Source organism: Leguminivora glycinivorella, chromosome Z (assembly GCF_023078275.1).
Source record: "Leguminivora glycinivorella isolate SPB_JAAS2020 chromosome Z, LegGlyc_1.1, whole genome shotgun sequence".
NCBI classification, from domain to species: domain Eukaryota; kingdom Metazoa; phylum Arthropoda; class Insecta; order Lepidoptera; family Tortricidae; genus Leguminivora; species Leguminivora glycinivorella.
The window spans coordinates 46,721,073-46,734,061 of record NC_062998.1 but is presented as its reverse complement, the minus strand read 5'-3'; the positions used below and the strand labels follow the sequence as shown (position 1 = coordinate 46,734,061).

At 37.7% G+C, this 12,989-nt stretch overlaps 2 protein-coding genes across 2 annotated transcripts; both read left to right on the top strand.

Annotated features, from left to right (window-relative positions):
• Nucleotides 1-188: 188 nt before the first annotated feature.
• LOC125241274 (glycosyltransferase 25 family member) lies at nucleotides 189-10,475 on the top strand. The gene is made up of 10 exons (XM_048149663.1): nucleotides 189-518; nucleotides 1,725-1,956; nucleotides 2,555-2,670; nucleotides 4,671-4,897; nucleotides 5,679-5,988; nucleotides 6,712-6,786; nucleotides 7,161-7,218; nucleotides 7,582-7,703; nucleotides 8,585-8,782; nucleotides 10,032-10,475. The coding sequence occupies exons 1-10, from the start codon at nucleotides 325-327 to the stop codon at nucleotides 10,252-10,254; spliced, it is 1,755 nt and encodes a 584-aa protein (XP_048005620.1). The 5' UTR covers nucleotides 189-324; the 3' UTR covers nucleotides 10,255-10,475.
• A 1,164-nt stretch (nucleotides 10,476-11,639) lies between these two features.
• LOC125240568 lies at nucleotides 11,640-12,492 on the top strand. The gene is made up of 2 exons (XM_048148509.1): nucleotides 11,640-11,813; nucleotides 12,208-12,492. The coding sequence occupies exons 1-2, from the start codon at nucleotides 11,697-11,699 to the stop codon at nucleotides 12,430-12,432; spliced, it is 342 nt and encodes a 113-aa protein (XP_048004466.1). The 5' UTR covers nucleotides 11,640-11,696; the 3' UTR covers nucleotides 12,433-12,492.
• The last annotated feature ends 497 nt before the right edge of the window (nucleotides 12,493-12,989 follow it).

Sequence of the window (12,989 nt, the reverse complement as noted above, 5' to 3'; positions counted from 1 at the left end):
CGTGCAACTGTGTGTGTAGAGGGCTACTTGGCCGTAAGCCTCCGTGTGCGCCCAGCCTAAGTAATCGGACCATAGACAAACAACCACGTACACACCGAACAACATGCAATATTTGTGAGATCAATATTTATTATTTTAGAGTGGCAACATCAATAAAAAAAAGAATTGGAATGACAGAAGGTGTTGATGTTGTAATGTTGATGTTTTTCTCTGAATATATTTCAACGTGTTTTTGAACACGTGAGCCGGGAGTAAAATATAGTCAGACTATTGTGTAGTATAAGGCAATTTTTCTAATCCAATGTTTTGGTCTACAGAGAGATAATGCGGCTTGCAACACAATTTTTCTCAATACTTTTCATATACCGCCTTACTTGCACAAGCTGCAACGATGTTTCCAGCGAGAAATGGCCAACAGTGGGCATATCTGTACTGGTTCGCAATAAAGAACATACATTACCCTATTTCCTGAGTTGTCTCACGGCATTGGACTACCCAAAAGACAGACTATACATTTGGTAAGTGTGATACAATTAGTCATGAAATGGCTGTTATAAAATTAGGCGATCTCCTTCAATAATGTGCCACGCGTTTGGTTTTTTTTTCTATCCGTATCTGCAAGAGCTCCGAATATTTCATAATATGTGCTCGTTTAGAATTGTTGCAGTTATCCTGACAAGCATTAATAAATTTGGGAAAATTAATATGACAACTGTTTTAAACAAATTTATTTACCATTTATTTTATATTTGCATTAATAACTATGGTGGTGGTCGCAACCCTGAAAAGTATGTGTGGAGATTTAGAATTGCATTTTATTGTGGCTTTGAATTAATTTACTGAAACATGATGGTGATAGGGATGCAGTGTAGTTATAACATCCCTACAAAGTTGTGATACAATACCAAAAGTTTATGCAACTGCTATATTGTTTGTTCCCAAGTGTTACTTATCTTGCCTTTGCGAAAGGGTAATTTTTAAATGAATGTGGCAAAGTTGTTATTGTATTAAGTTTAATTTCTCAACATCAAATAATAACACCTGCTCATAACCATTTGACCGTCCAGCCCGCGCGACCATGGTCAAGTGCATAAGCTATTACAACAGCTTTTACCAAACTAATGGTTGTTAATTAATTTTGAGGGAGGGATTTAAAATGGTCAAGTGGTGACACTGGATTTTTGGAATGTAAATATTACAACACAAATATTTTCCTGATTTAATTGTGTTTCTAAAACATTGTGTGCTCTTGCTAATCATTACATAACCAATGCATTTGAAAGATTATACAACACCTATGAAATCTCAATTATAAATTTTTAAGTACCAATGGGTTCTGTAACACAGGATATCCTCCTAGCTCACCCAAAGGTTTGTTTCCCCACTGTATATGTGTTTTTAAGTTAATAAATATTTCTATTTCTATAAATGGTGCAAGCTGCTTAGCATATTTTTTATCCTCCTAATTTTTTTTCTTCAATCATATTATATCCTCAATTTACACCAAGATTTTTAGTGTAAATTTTTTTAATTATGCAATTTGCTGTTTAGGATCTTTCTTGCTTAATTTTTATTAGACACTCACAGTATTATGTTGTTGCCAATTTTTAGCGAATGGTATAATATTTTCCTATTATTTTCTCAATTGGCCTCTGCTACAATCTACATCTAATGTACACCAAGACTATTTAATATCAGCTAAATCTCATCTTTTTCAAACATAGGATATACAGTGATTTCAATGAAGATGGCAGCATTAATATTCTAGAAGATTGGGCAGCTAAACACAAGTCCGACTACAATGAAGTGATAATAACGGCGAACAAAACCAGTGGGACTCGACATGATGATGAGAAGAATACTGTGCACTGGAGTACGAAGCATTTCAAGCATGTTATACGGCTAAGAGAAGAAGCATTGAGATATGCTAGGAAAAAATGGGCTGATTTTATATTTGTAAGTGTCCAATTCCTGTTATTTACTTTAACAGCAAATAAGCAAGATTAGTAATTATAATCTACCAGTTCAAGTTGTTCCAATGGCTGAATATTTTGCTTTAAACAGTTGCATAAGTATTTAGAATAACTATGTATTTAAAATAATTATGAAGAATCAATACATGTATGCGTTACTCTCTTATTAGCCAAGACTCATTTGGTGGTATCAATAGTATATTTAGGAAATTGAGGAAAATAAACGAATTAGTTAATTAAATGCAACTTTGGTGGTAAATAGTCAATAAGACGAACTACTGGCCTCCTTAGGCCCAAGGTCCTACCTGTAGTACTTATCAGTTTGATTAAATTCATATATGAATTCGAAACAGAGTGGTTTATTTTAGTAATCAAACAAAAAAAATAAACTTATCTGAACTGTAGAACCTTATTAAAAAAAAATTACCGAAAAAGTATTTTGTCCCTTTCTCACAAATACATCAGTCAACAACAAACAATTATTAGCTAATTCAGGTTTAAAAAGTGTTTATGAATAATGCCTATTAGAGAGCCTACTAGAAAAAAATATTTATATGTATTATTCATACCGACCATTTCAGATGCTGGACGCTGATGTGTTCCTCACAGAAAAGCAGACTCTCAAAACTCTAGTCCGGAAAGATGTACCCGTAGTAGCCCCTATGCTCATCTCTGACGGCCTCTACTCAAATTTTTGGTTGGATTTCACTTATGCTTGTTGCATCTTGTTATGTGTGATGCATGGCCTCCTACTAAAGGTGCTTATCTCATTTTAACCATAATAGATACGAGTATCAATCCTGTCGCGGCAACCACGCTAACCCTTTTCATTTTTAACCCCCGACGCAAAAACGAAGGGGTGTTATAAGTTTGACGTGTCTGTCTGTCTGTCTGTCTGTTTGTCTGTCTGTGTGTGTGTCTGTCTGTAGCATCGTAGCTCCCGAACGGATGAACCGATTTTGATTTAGTTTTTTTTGTCTGAATGCTGAGTTAGTCGGGAGTGTTCTTAGCCATGTCGTATGAAAATCGGTCCACTATGTCGCGGTCGGGGGTTTTTTCAAAATTTTAATTTTGTGGTTAGGTTATATTTATTGTACAGTCCCTATGCTGTAGAAATAGCTGACATCCTGTCTCTTTTTCTCTCTGTCTGAAAACTTTCTATGCAGCATTTATATGCACATTCAAATTTATTTTTCAGTACAGATGGTGTTTTTTTACGCACTTGTGCTAGAAGTGGTTCATTATATGCCAGGTCGAAACTTCGGAGGCTCATCTGTGCTGAAAAACGTCGTACGATACACGTGGAAAAGGAAATTCGTAACTCGTGTCGATTTAAAACACGACCGAAGGGAGGGAACTTCCTTTTTTACGCACTTGTATCGTAATGTACTATTTTATTGATTTCGTTACATTGAATGGTTGAGTGCTTCAATGTGCCTCCACCCCCTGAGACAGTAGTCCAACAAGTAGCAAGAACGATTTTTTTGTTGAGAAATAAACCTTTATCATTGCTTCTTCCATAATGTCGTCATATAGTCGAGCACCTGCCCAAGAATTACAAAATTTTAATTATTTATGTTATCCATATTATTTTTAAACAATGCCACTTTTTAACAGCATTTTCACTGCATCATGCTATAAGCAAATGATTCATATTTGTGAATGTTATATTTTAATCATACTTGCTTACTTACATGAAGCTTGTATTTTCACCTTTTTCATTCCTTTATCTACTGGCTGCCTCAATCGTATTATTTATAAGCTCGTCAAATCAGTTTTTTGACTGACTCAAATATTTACAGTTAGCAACAAAAATATACATACGTGAATTTGAAGTGCCAAAGTATGTACACTGTACAGTCAACCAATTGGAACCCTAGGCCACTGTAGAACTATGTCATAGTGACGTTATAAATCAGATTATATTGATTTAAACTAACACGATTTGCACTCATAATTTTAGACTTAATCATGTAAACACTTATATTACTTAGTGCGGGTAGTTCGAAAAACTCGTTCCTCGCCAGTCTACCCGTGACCACGAACATAATGTGATGTTCGAAACGTCGGGCCAAATACAATAAGGGCCACTTGCACCAACGAAAATAGAGGGTTAACCCGAGGGTTAACTCACCATTTTATATGGAATTTGACAGTTGACAGCTCACTAACTCTTAGTTAAGTGGGCCTAAATGTAAGTGTTTACGCGATTAAGTCCCGTTTAGTTCTAAAATCAGATTGTAAGAGATCTCTTACTGCTTGTCATTGTGACATGGTTGGAAAGTGGCCTAGGGTTCCAATGAGGAGGCACACTGACATTTTGTCCCGCCAGTCGGCGCATGTGCAAGTGCATGTCACTGTCATTCATATGTGAGAGAGAGAAAAACATATCATCTTCTCGCTCTCACGTATGAAATTTATCTCTGCAATGGACTAATAGGGTGGCGCCATCTGTCATAAGCTTTTGAGTGTGCCTCCTCATTGGTTGACTTTATATTCGTACGCCTTTCTTGAACTTTGGCTGTATTCAAACCTTTGTTGTTGTCACCTTGATATTAAGGGCTGTTAAACCTAATGAAACAGAAACTGTATACAATAGCCCGCCTACTTTTTAAGCCCGGCCAGAGATATTTTGAGTAACCTAATAGAAACTCAAAATGCGGGCGAGGGTCAAAAAAAAACATGTTATACTTCCAGGTGTGGAATGAACCAGAATTACTATTACGAAAGAACGGAGGACTACAAGCCGATCTTAACAAGAACCGAGGTTGGGTGCTTTGAGGTTCCCATGGTGCATTCAGCTGTGCTCATATCGCTGAGGCGTGAGGTGGCCGATGTCCTTACGTATGACAGCGCTAAGATTAAGGATTATGGCGGACCTGTGGATGATATTATAGCGTTTGCTGTCAATGCTAAATATCATGGTACGTTGAATACTATGGCTGGTTTTAGTGTCACGCGGACCGACCGCGCGGAGCGATCCGCACCGGACTAATGTGTATTAAGTTCAGGGAGCGGTTTAGAGTGCTTCCTACAAATTAGTCGTGCGAATCGCTCCGCGCGGTCGGTCCGCGTGACTATAAACCAGCCTATATCTTTGTTGGCAGCAGATCGTAATATCCGTCCTATCGCAAGATTTCTGTGTACCGTTTTGACAATGTTAAATTAAACTAATAAATACGTAGGTTGTTTTTGGGTTGAGATGTCCAAAGGGCAAACTTGTCATAAATATTGGCTTACGAAAGTCGACTAAGGTAACTAGGCAAAGATTATTACGTATTATGATATGCCGCCGGCATTATACTAAAGAGTATGCTCTTCTAATTCAGAATATTTTTGCTAAAGTCAAATAAAACATTATTAAATCTTTGTTACAATGATACGATGTTAGTACATTGATTTATCCTTTCCATTAGTCGCAAACTATCTAAAAATGAAATTAGCGTCCCTCCCGCTCTACGCTGAAAGTGCCGCCCACCTCCTCTCGGTTACCTCACAGTTACCGTCTGTCAAAAACGCGAACAGTCGACCTGTCATATTTCACTCATACAAGCTTAGTACGCGTTCACCTACACGAGCTTAGACTGTGTGCTAGGAACGCGCCTCTTTCATATATTTTGATCGCCAGTGTTCGAGGTGTGCCTATATTTAGAACTATCATTATCTTTAACTTTCGTCATTTAATTGAAATACTATAACTTCCAGGCATCAACCTAACTGTCTGCAACGACCTCCTATACGGTTTCGTGCCCGTACCCCTAGAAGACGGAGATGACCTAACTCAGGACCAAGAGCAACTTCTCAACGTTAAACTAGAAGCTATCAGTCGAGGCTCACCCTTGCCTGTACTAGATACTTTCAGGCCTTTAATAAAGTATCCTAAGCGCTGGAATTTTGGCTGCGATGAGATATACATGATTAATTTGGAGAGACGGAAGGAAAGGCGGGAGTTGATGGAGATGAGCTTTGAGGAGCTCGGGATGGAGGTGACCACCGTTAAGGCGGTTGATGGAAGGTATGTGCTCATTATAAACACTAAATTTTACTTAGTGACTAGAAATCTATCATTAAGGGGCTGACAACACCCAATTGCGAAAAATTGATGTGACTTGCGCAGTTTTTTAAGACAAACTGTTAGTTTAAGGCCCACTTGCACCAAACACTTAACTCAGAGTTAGTGGGCTGTCATCTGTCAAATTCCATATAAAATGGTGAGTTAACCCTCATTTTTCTTTGGTGCAAGTGGCCCTTAGTAAGGCAAGTAAATTATATGTTATTTATTAGTTATTCATTATATTTCAACGAACATAGCCGTACTCGATAAAAGATTTAATGAAATCGGCTCGATAGAAAAAAATTGCAAAGATTGGTCTCGAGTCGACATTAAACGGTTCTATGGCGTTCAATTATTCACTTAGTTGTCTTTAATCGAAATTACAATAACAAAAATATACATATCTAAACCACTAACGAAACACCTACCTATTGCATAATGCATCTTTCTATTTTATTTTAATATTTTTTCGCACTTTTCGTACCTAGCCACCCTCTTTTAGTGACATCGCGCTCTCACTTACTCCCATACGAATAGACAGTGTACGCTAGCGTCAAGGCCATTGGGTGTTGTCAGCGTCCTAAAACTATCAAGCTTAGAATAAAATTACAAGTGGAAAAAACTGTATTTTGGTGATTGGCACTGAAGTAATAAAATCAAATACTTGAGATGCATTTTTTACAGGAATCTGGACCTAAATGACTTGAGGGAATATTCTGCCACAACAATGCCCAATTACATGGATCCGTATCACAAGCGGTAAATAAAAACGTATCCTATAAGCTTTCAGTAGGCCTAGCACATGATTGCCGCGAGATAGATCACACGTCTTTTTCTAACTGTATTAATGACATAAGGACGGGCAGTCTATCTCGAGGCAATCATGTGCTAACCCTGCTGTTTAGCGCAAACCAAAGACATAATATATGTAACTCCGTATAGACGGACAAAGTCTAAGAAAAAAACGTACCTCAAAGCCGCGATAATACTCGACTCGATCCTCTTAGGCGCAAACTATTCATTCGAAATAAAAGTCTATTTTCTAATACAATCGCAATAATGATCACTAAAATAGAGCTGAAGAAATTACTAGACCTTTAATTTTATTTTCAAATAGATTTATTTTATTTCAGACCAATGAAAGCAGGCGAGGTCGGATGTTTCCTAAGCCACTACTATATATGGGAAAAGGTAATGCAGTTCTAACCAAGTTACTTTTTATAATGGTTTTAATGAACAGTTATTATACTGGGGGTTTGGCACAGGAACGGACAACATTTTTTGGGGTTTGTGCTGTCCAGACCGGTCGTCAACATATAAAAGATTAAAGTTATATACTCCTAAATTCAAGCCTATATTCCCTAAACGGGATAGGCAGAGCACATGAAACTACTCAAGATCCAATGCCACGGCAATAATTAATGACATAATTATAATAATTAATGACATATTATAATGTAAGTTATTGATGAGATAAATATCGGAAGGAAGTCACTAGTGTCATTTCGTTCGTGCTAGAAAAATATCTATACTTATTTCACCTATATATTTCAGATAGCAAAGCAACGGCTCGGCATCGCGCTAGTGTTGGAGGATGATATACACTTCGCGCCGTATTTCCGGTACCGCTTCCAGCAGCTGCTGAGGGAACTCAAGAATTTGGACTGGGACCTCGTGTAAGTACCACTTATTCGGGGACTTAACATTTCGACTGGTCCTTGAGTAAGTACCACAAAGTGAAATGCAAATGGCGTGTAATCTTTTCAGTTCAAACTGAAAATGAGCTTGATAGATGGTCATCAGGCCCATCATAGCTTGTCCTTTGTGCCTATATTTGTTGTATAAGATTTGATCTAAGCAAAACTAGAATATCACATAATTTTAGGGTAAGACATGATCCATACCTTTGGTTGATCTTCGGATAGATGGGGCTAATATAAATATTTGTCAATTTTAACGCATATCAAGTTAAGAATATGGGCCGAATTGTCAAAACTGAGGTTCAAAAGTTTTAGTCCTGTGTCGATATATTGTATATGCAATGTGACTACATAGGTTTTATACTTTGACAGTGTTTCTCTATATACTCGATCCTCTGATAAAAACATACTGCCCTAAAGTATGAACAAATTTTATAAACGTAATACATTGTCGGCATTGCTGCTTGCTTATAACGTAAACCATTTCTACACCCTGTTTTTATTGAAATCCGTTAACTTTAAGGGATGGTTCATTAGATCAAATACAATTAATTTCTCAAAGAAACTAGCGTCTTAACTCTACCGGTTATCGAGTTATTAAAAAAATAAAAATAATTACTGAACAAGTGTGCGACAGCGTGTACCACTTCCCAATGTTATTTGTTTTGACATGTCTCTCATGTGTCAGGGTCTCACACTAATTAATTCATTTATTATGTATAAACACGATGAAAAAAAATGCGAATTTAACTAAAAGTGATATGCAGAGTGGTTCCTGATAACGAACCTAACGACATATCGAATTTAACGGAAAACAAAAAAAACACGGTGTATATAAAAATATAATTGTTTCACAGATACATTGGCCGTAAAATCCTCCAAAGTGACGACGAGGAATACGCCACGGAGCACACAGTTCGCCCCCTCTACTCCTACTGGACTCTCGGCTATTTACTGAGCGCGCGAGGGGCGTCCAAACTGCTGGCTGCCAAGCCGCTCGAGACTATGTTACCTGTGGACGAGTTCCTGCCCATCATGTTCGACCAGCACCCCAAGTGAGTGGCTTACTAGCATCTCTGTCTCTGCTCTTACCAGATATATTAGAAATACAGGCTTATGAGTGCGTGAGGGGCCTCCAAACTACTGGCAACCAAATCGCTCGAGACTATCATGCCTATCGAGTTCGACGTATCGTTCAGACGCCAAGTGAGAGGCTTCCTGGCACCTCCGTCTGTGTTCTTACTGAATATACAGAGTGGGGCCTGTAACAAAGGCGAATAATTGAACTCTAGGCTATTCTAGGCTATGCTAGGCTATTAACATTTGTTCGGCGACTTTTAAAAATAACTTGTATTTTGATTTTTATCACCCTTGAAAGTTTTTTCTAAGAGGTAATGTATTGCGAATTCTGTTCAGTCTAAAGTGTGACAGATAACGTCAATGACAACAATAATGGCGTACATTGAAGCTAATATTTATTTTGTATGAAAAATTAAAAATTTAAAGACTTCATAATTTTTAAAAGTCACTGAACAAATGTTGATCAGTATAAGGAGAATAGCCTACAGTTCAATTCTTCGCCTTTGTTACAGGCCCCACTCTGTATAAGAACCTATGACTGCGCGAGGGGCTTCCAAACTATTGGCTTCCAAGCCGCTTGAGACTATGTTACCTGTGGACGAGTTCCTCCCTATCATGTTTGACCAGCACCCTAAGTGAGTGGCTTACTAGCATCTGCGTCTCTGTTTTTATACAGACTTATGAGTGCGTGAGGGGCCTCCAAATTGCTGGCAGCCAAATCGCTCGAGACTATCATGCCTATCGTGTTCGATTAACACCCCAACAGCCAACAATCAAGGAGAATTACTTTAGTGGTATTCATATTCATTTATTCATAAAATTAAAAAAAAAAATACATATATGTCATAGGTATAATATTAATTAGTAATCTATGTCAAGACAAATGTGTGGTGTATGAATTGACTTCAAAAAGTTTACAAGCAACTAAAATATAAAACAAGCAACCAAATCACAGATGTTTTCCTTCCTTTTCTTACGGAAACATACGGTCACGGACTTTAATTGTTGATCCACTTCTAGCTCATTTTATCAAACAATTAAAGTCCGTGACGTGTCTTGCTATTTCAGCCAGTCTCAGTACAAGACGTACTGTCACTGTCTGAACTAGCATGACAAATATTAACGTTTCCGTAAAAATACGAAGGAAAAACTTTTCGCCCTACATCTGTACCGGAAGATCTATAGTAAAAAAGAAATAGGTCGTAAAATAAATTTGTTTAACAGTGACACATGGAAATCGTACTTCCCCAACCGCAACCTGCTGGCGTTCTCTTCGGCGCCTCTCCTGATCTACCCGACGTACTACACCGGCGACGAAGGCTACATTAGCGACACCGAAGATTCCACCATACTCGGAGATCACAGTGACAGCGGTGACAGCGGTGACCACGGTGACCGCGGCGATCGCGGCGACCGCGGTGCCGAGTACGTCAAGAACGAGCTTTGACCACTGCCCTCTTACAGAACGAAGATTGATAAACTTTCGGCTGATGTGCCAGTCAAAAAGCAACGAAGGCGAACCCTGTGGAAGTAAGGTTAGACAGATACTTATTTTGATTGAAAATGTACACACTGAATAGTTCGAGGGTTTTTTTTTATTTTATGGGATAGGAGGCAAACGAGCAGACAGGTCGCCTGATGGTAAGCGATCACCGCCGCCCATGGACACCCGAAACAGAGGTGTTGGAGGTGCGTTGCCGGCCTTTAAGATAGGTGTACGCTCTTTACTGATGAAACCCGATAAATCGAGATAAAAATTGTCCTTGAAATAACAACATTGTGGAAATTGCACATAGTCCGAATTTCAAAAACCAGTTTGCTCAACTAAAGGCCCACTTGCACCAACCACTTAACTCAAGGTTAGTGGGCTGTCTGTCATCTGTCAAATTCCATATAAAATGGTGGGTCAACTCTTCTTTTTCGTTGGTACAAGTGGCCCTTATCGGGTTTCGCCAGTAAACCCTCTATTTATCGTTAGGAACTGTTCTTTTACTTGACAAAGTTATGTACTGGCACATTTGTTATACGGTTGTTTAAAGGATTTCAACTCGCACTTGGCTACGATGTATATCGCTAATGTCTGTGCTGTGAGTACATATTTTTTTCTTATAGACCTACATTGAATAATTAAACACTAGAAACGTTTCCGTACGATGCTCTACTAGGTTATGACTACTTATTAAACTCAATGAATACCGATAATATGTATTTCGATATGCCGCAAATGGTGTCATTTTATGTGTCATAAAGATACTTTTCTGGTCAATTTACGCCAAAAGCAGCATTTCAATGTAAAAAATACATTCTAACCCCCTTAGTTCATAAACGCACTCTAAACTTATTAAGCCGATAAAGTTCGTTTGTCCTTTTCTATCACGTACCACCAATACGTCGGAAAGGGACAAACGAACTTTATCGGCTTGATAACTTTAGAGTACGTTTATGAATAAGGGTGTTAACATATTAACACAATTTATGACGGAATTAATACTTTAGTATTAGTACCGAATATCTAGGTAGAATATAAGTAGGTACGTAAATTAATTTACTCTACCTCTTGATATGTTCTGTTTTATCACTGTCCGATTTATATTTTGTAGGTCATAACTCATAATTGCATTTATTATATTTAAGTTTATAAAATAATCTCAGCATAACATATTAACAGATTTAATATATTTTTAGTATAATTCTTACATTACTTATAAAAATTGTATGTGCCATATATTAATTATTGTAAGCAAATGTTCCTAGAACTTACTAATTATGAAGTAATAAATGTATCAAATACTTATTGAACGTGTTTCAGTCAGAACCATACCGATTATGTGTCATACGCGACGTTTATTTTGATTTTGTATTTTTTTAGTTTAATAAATTTTCAGTGGTATGTGCTGTTGCGGTCAAAATGGGAAAAATAATTCTGTCCCCAAAAAAATACTTCCGAAGGCGGATCACAAAGATATTGGTGATGCTATGGTCGACAAGATTAGTGTAGAGATCAAGGTATTCTTCTCATAATTACTCTATACATAAATAACAGTGTTATCAACTGTAGATAATGCGTATATTTTAACAAAAATCATACAGTGAAAGTAGATGTCTTTAGTTGAACCTTGAAGAAGCTTGTTGAAGGGCGAGAAAATCGTTTATCAATTCAGTTGACATATTACTGTTATCTACTAATCAGGGTGCTACGAGGCCTGTTCGGAAAGAGAAGAGTCATTAAATGTAAGGGGCCCTGTACATTCTGTGATTCTTCATTTTCGGCACAGACTACAACATGAGGCATTCGTAACAAATAAAAGTGATTAGCGAATAGTCCAAATTAACTCATTAGTATGTACATACCAATCCTGAACGGAGTGTGTAATCATTCTAACACCGTTTCTTCAAAAAGGAACACTATCGAGAGCTGGCGCGGTGCGTGACCGCGGTCAACAAGATGGCGGACACACTCGCCCACCGAATGGCGTCTTGGCCGCCCGCCCGCTGCGAACACGAGAGGTGCGCGCTGGAATACTGCTACGAGACACAGGAACATGTGGAACACTGCTCGAACGTCGTCAAGAAATACGTGGATTGTGTGCGAAATATACTTTTCATGAGGATTAGATGCAATTGACACCTGTAATATCTACTTATTTATGTTTTTTTTTAATGAAATATACATTTTTGGTCACGTCCCCGTCTATTCTTTACCACCTTCTATCTCTAGTTTGACCATACTTCGTATATTTCCACCCTGTACCGCAATGAACGTTCTAAGCGATTAAGGTCAGTGTCGGGAAGACCGTCTATCAGGGAAGTCCGTCTACTGAATATAGCTTTTGTATTTATAATAGGTATCTACGCTTCTTTCACCTTCAAAGGTATACCAGTTTTTTATCCTTAATCCATTGGTCTCTAATAGATACCACTATTTAGGACGAACACTAGTTAACAATATTTAAGAGCGTTTTCAGAATTTGGGTCCCCCCAATTAGCAAAAGTTGTTAACAAAAATTAACTCGCTGTCAGTTTCGTGACGACAATTAAAACGACAAAATCATAAAAAAAAAAAAAATAGTTTTAACAGTCAGCTTAAACAGTCCGAGATGTCTGCCTGAGGCTCCCCACAGACAGTCTTAAAAATTCATAATCTTAAAAAAAACTTGTATGCAATCTGACAGTTCAGATCTG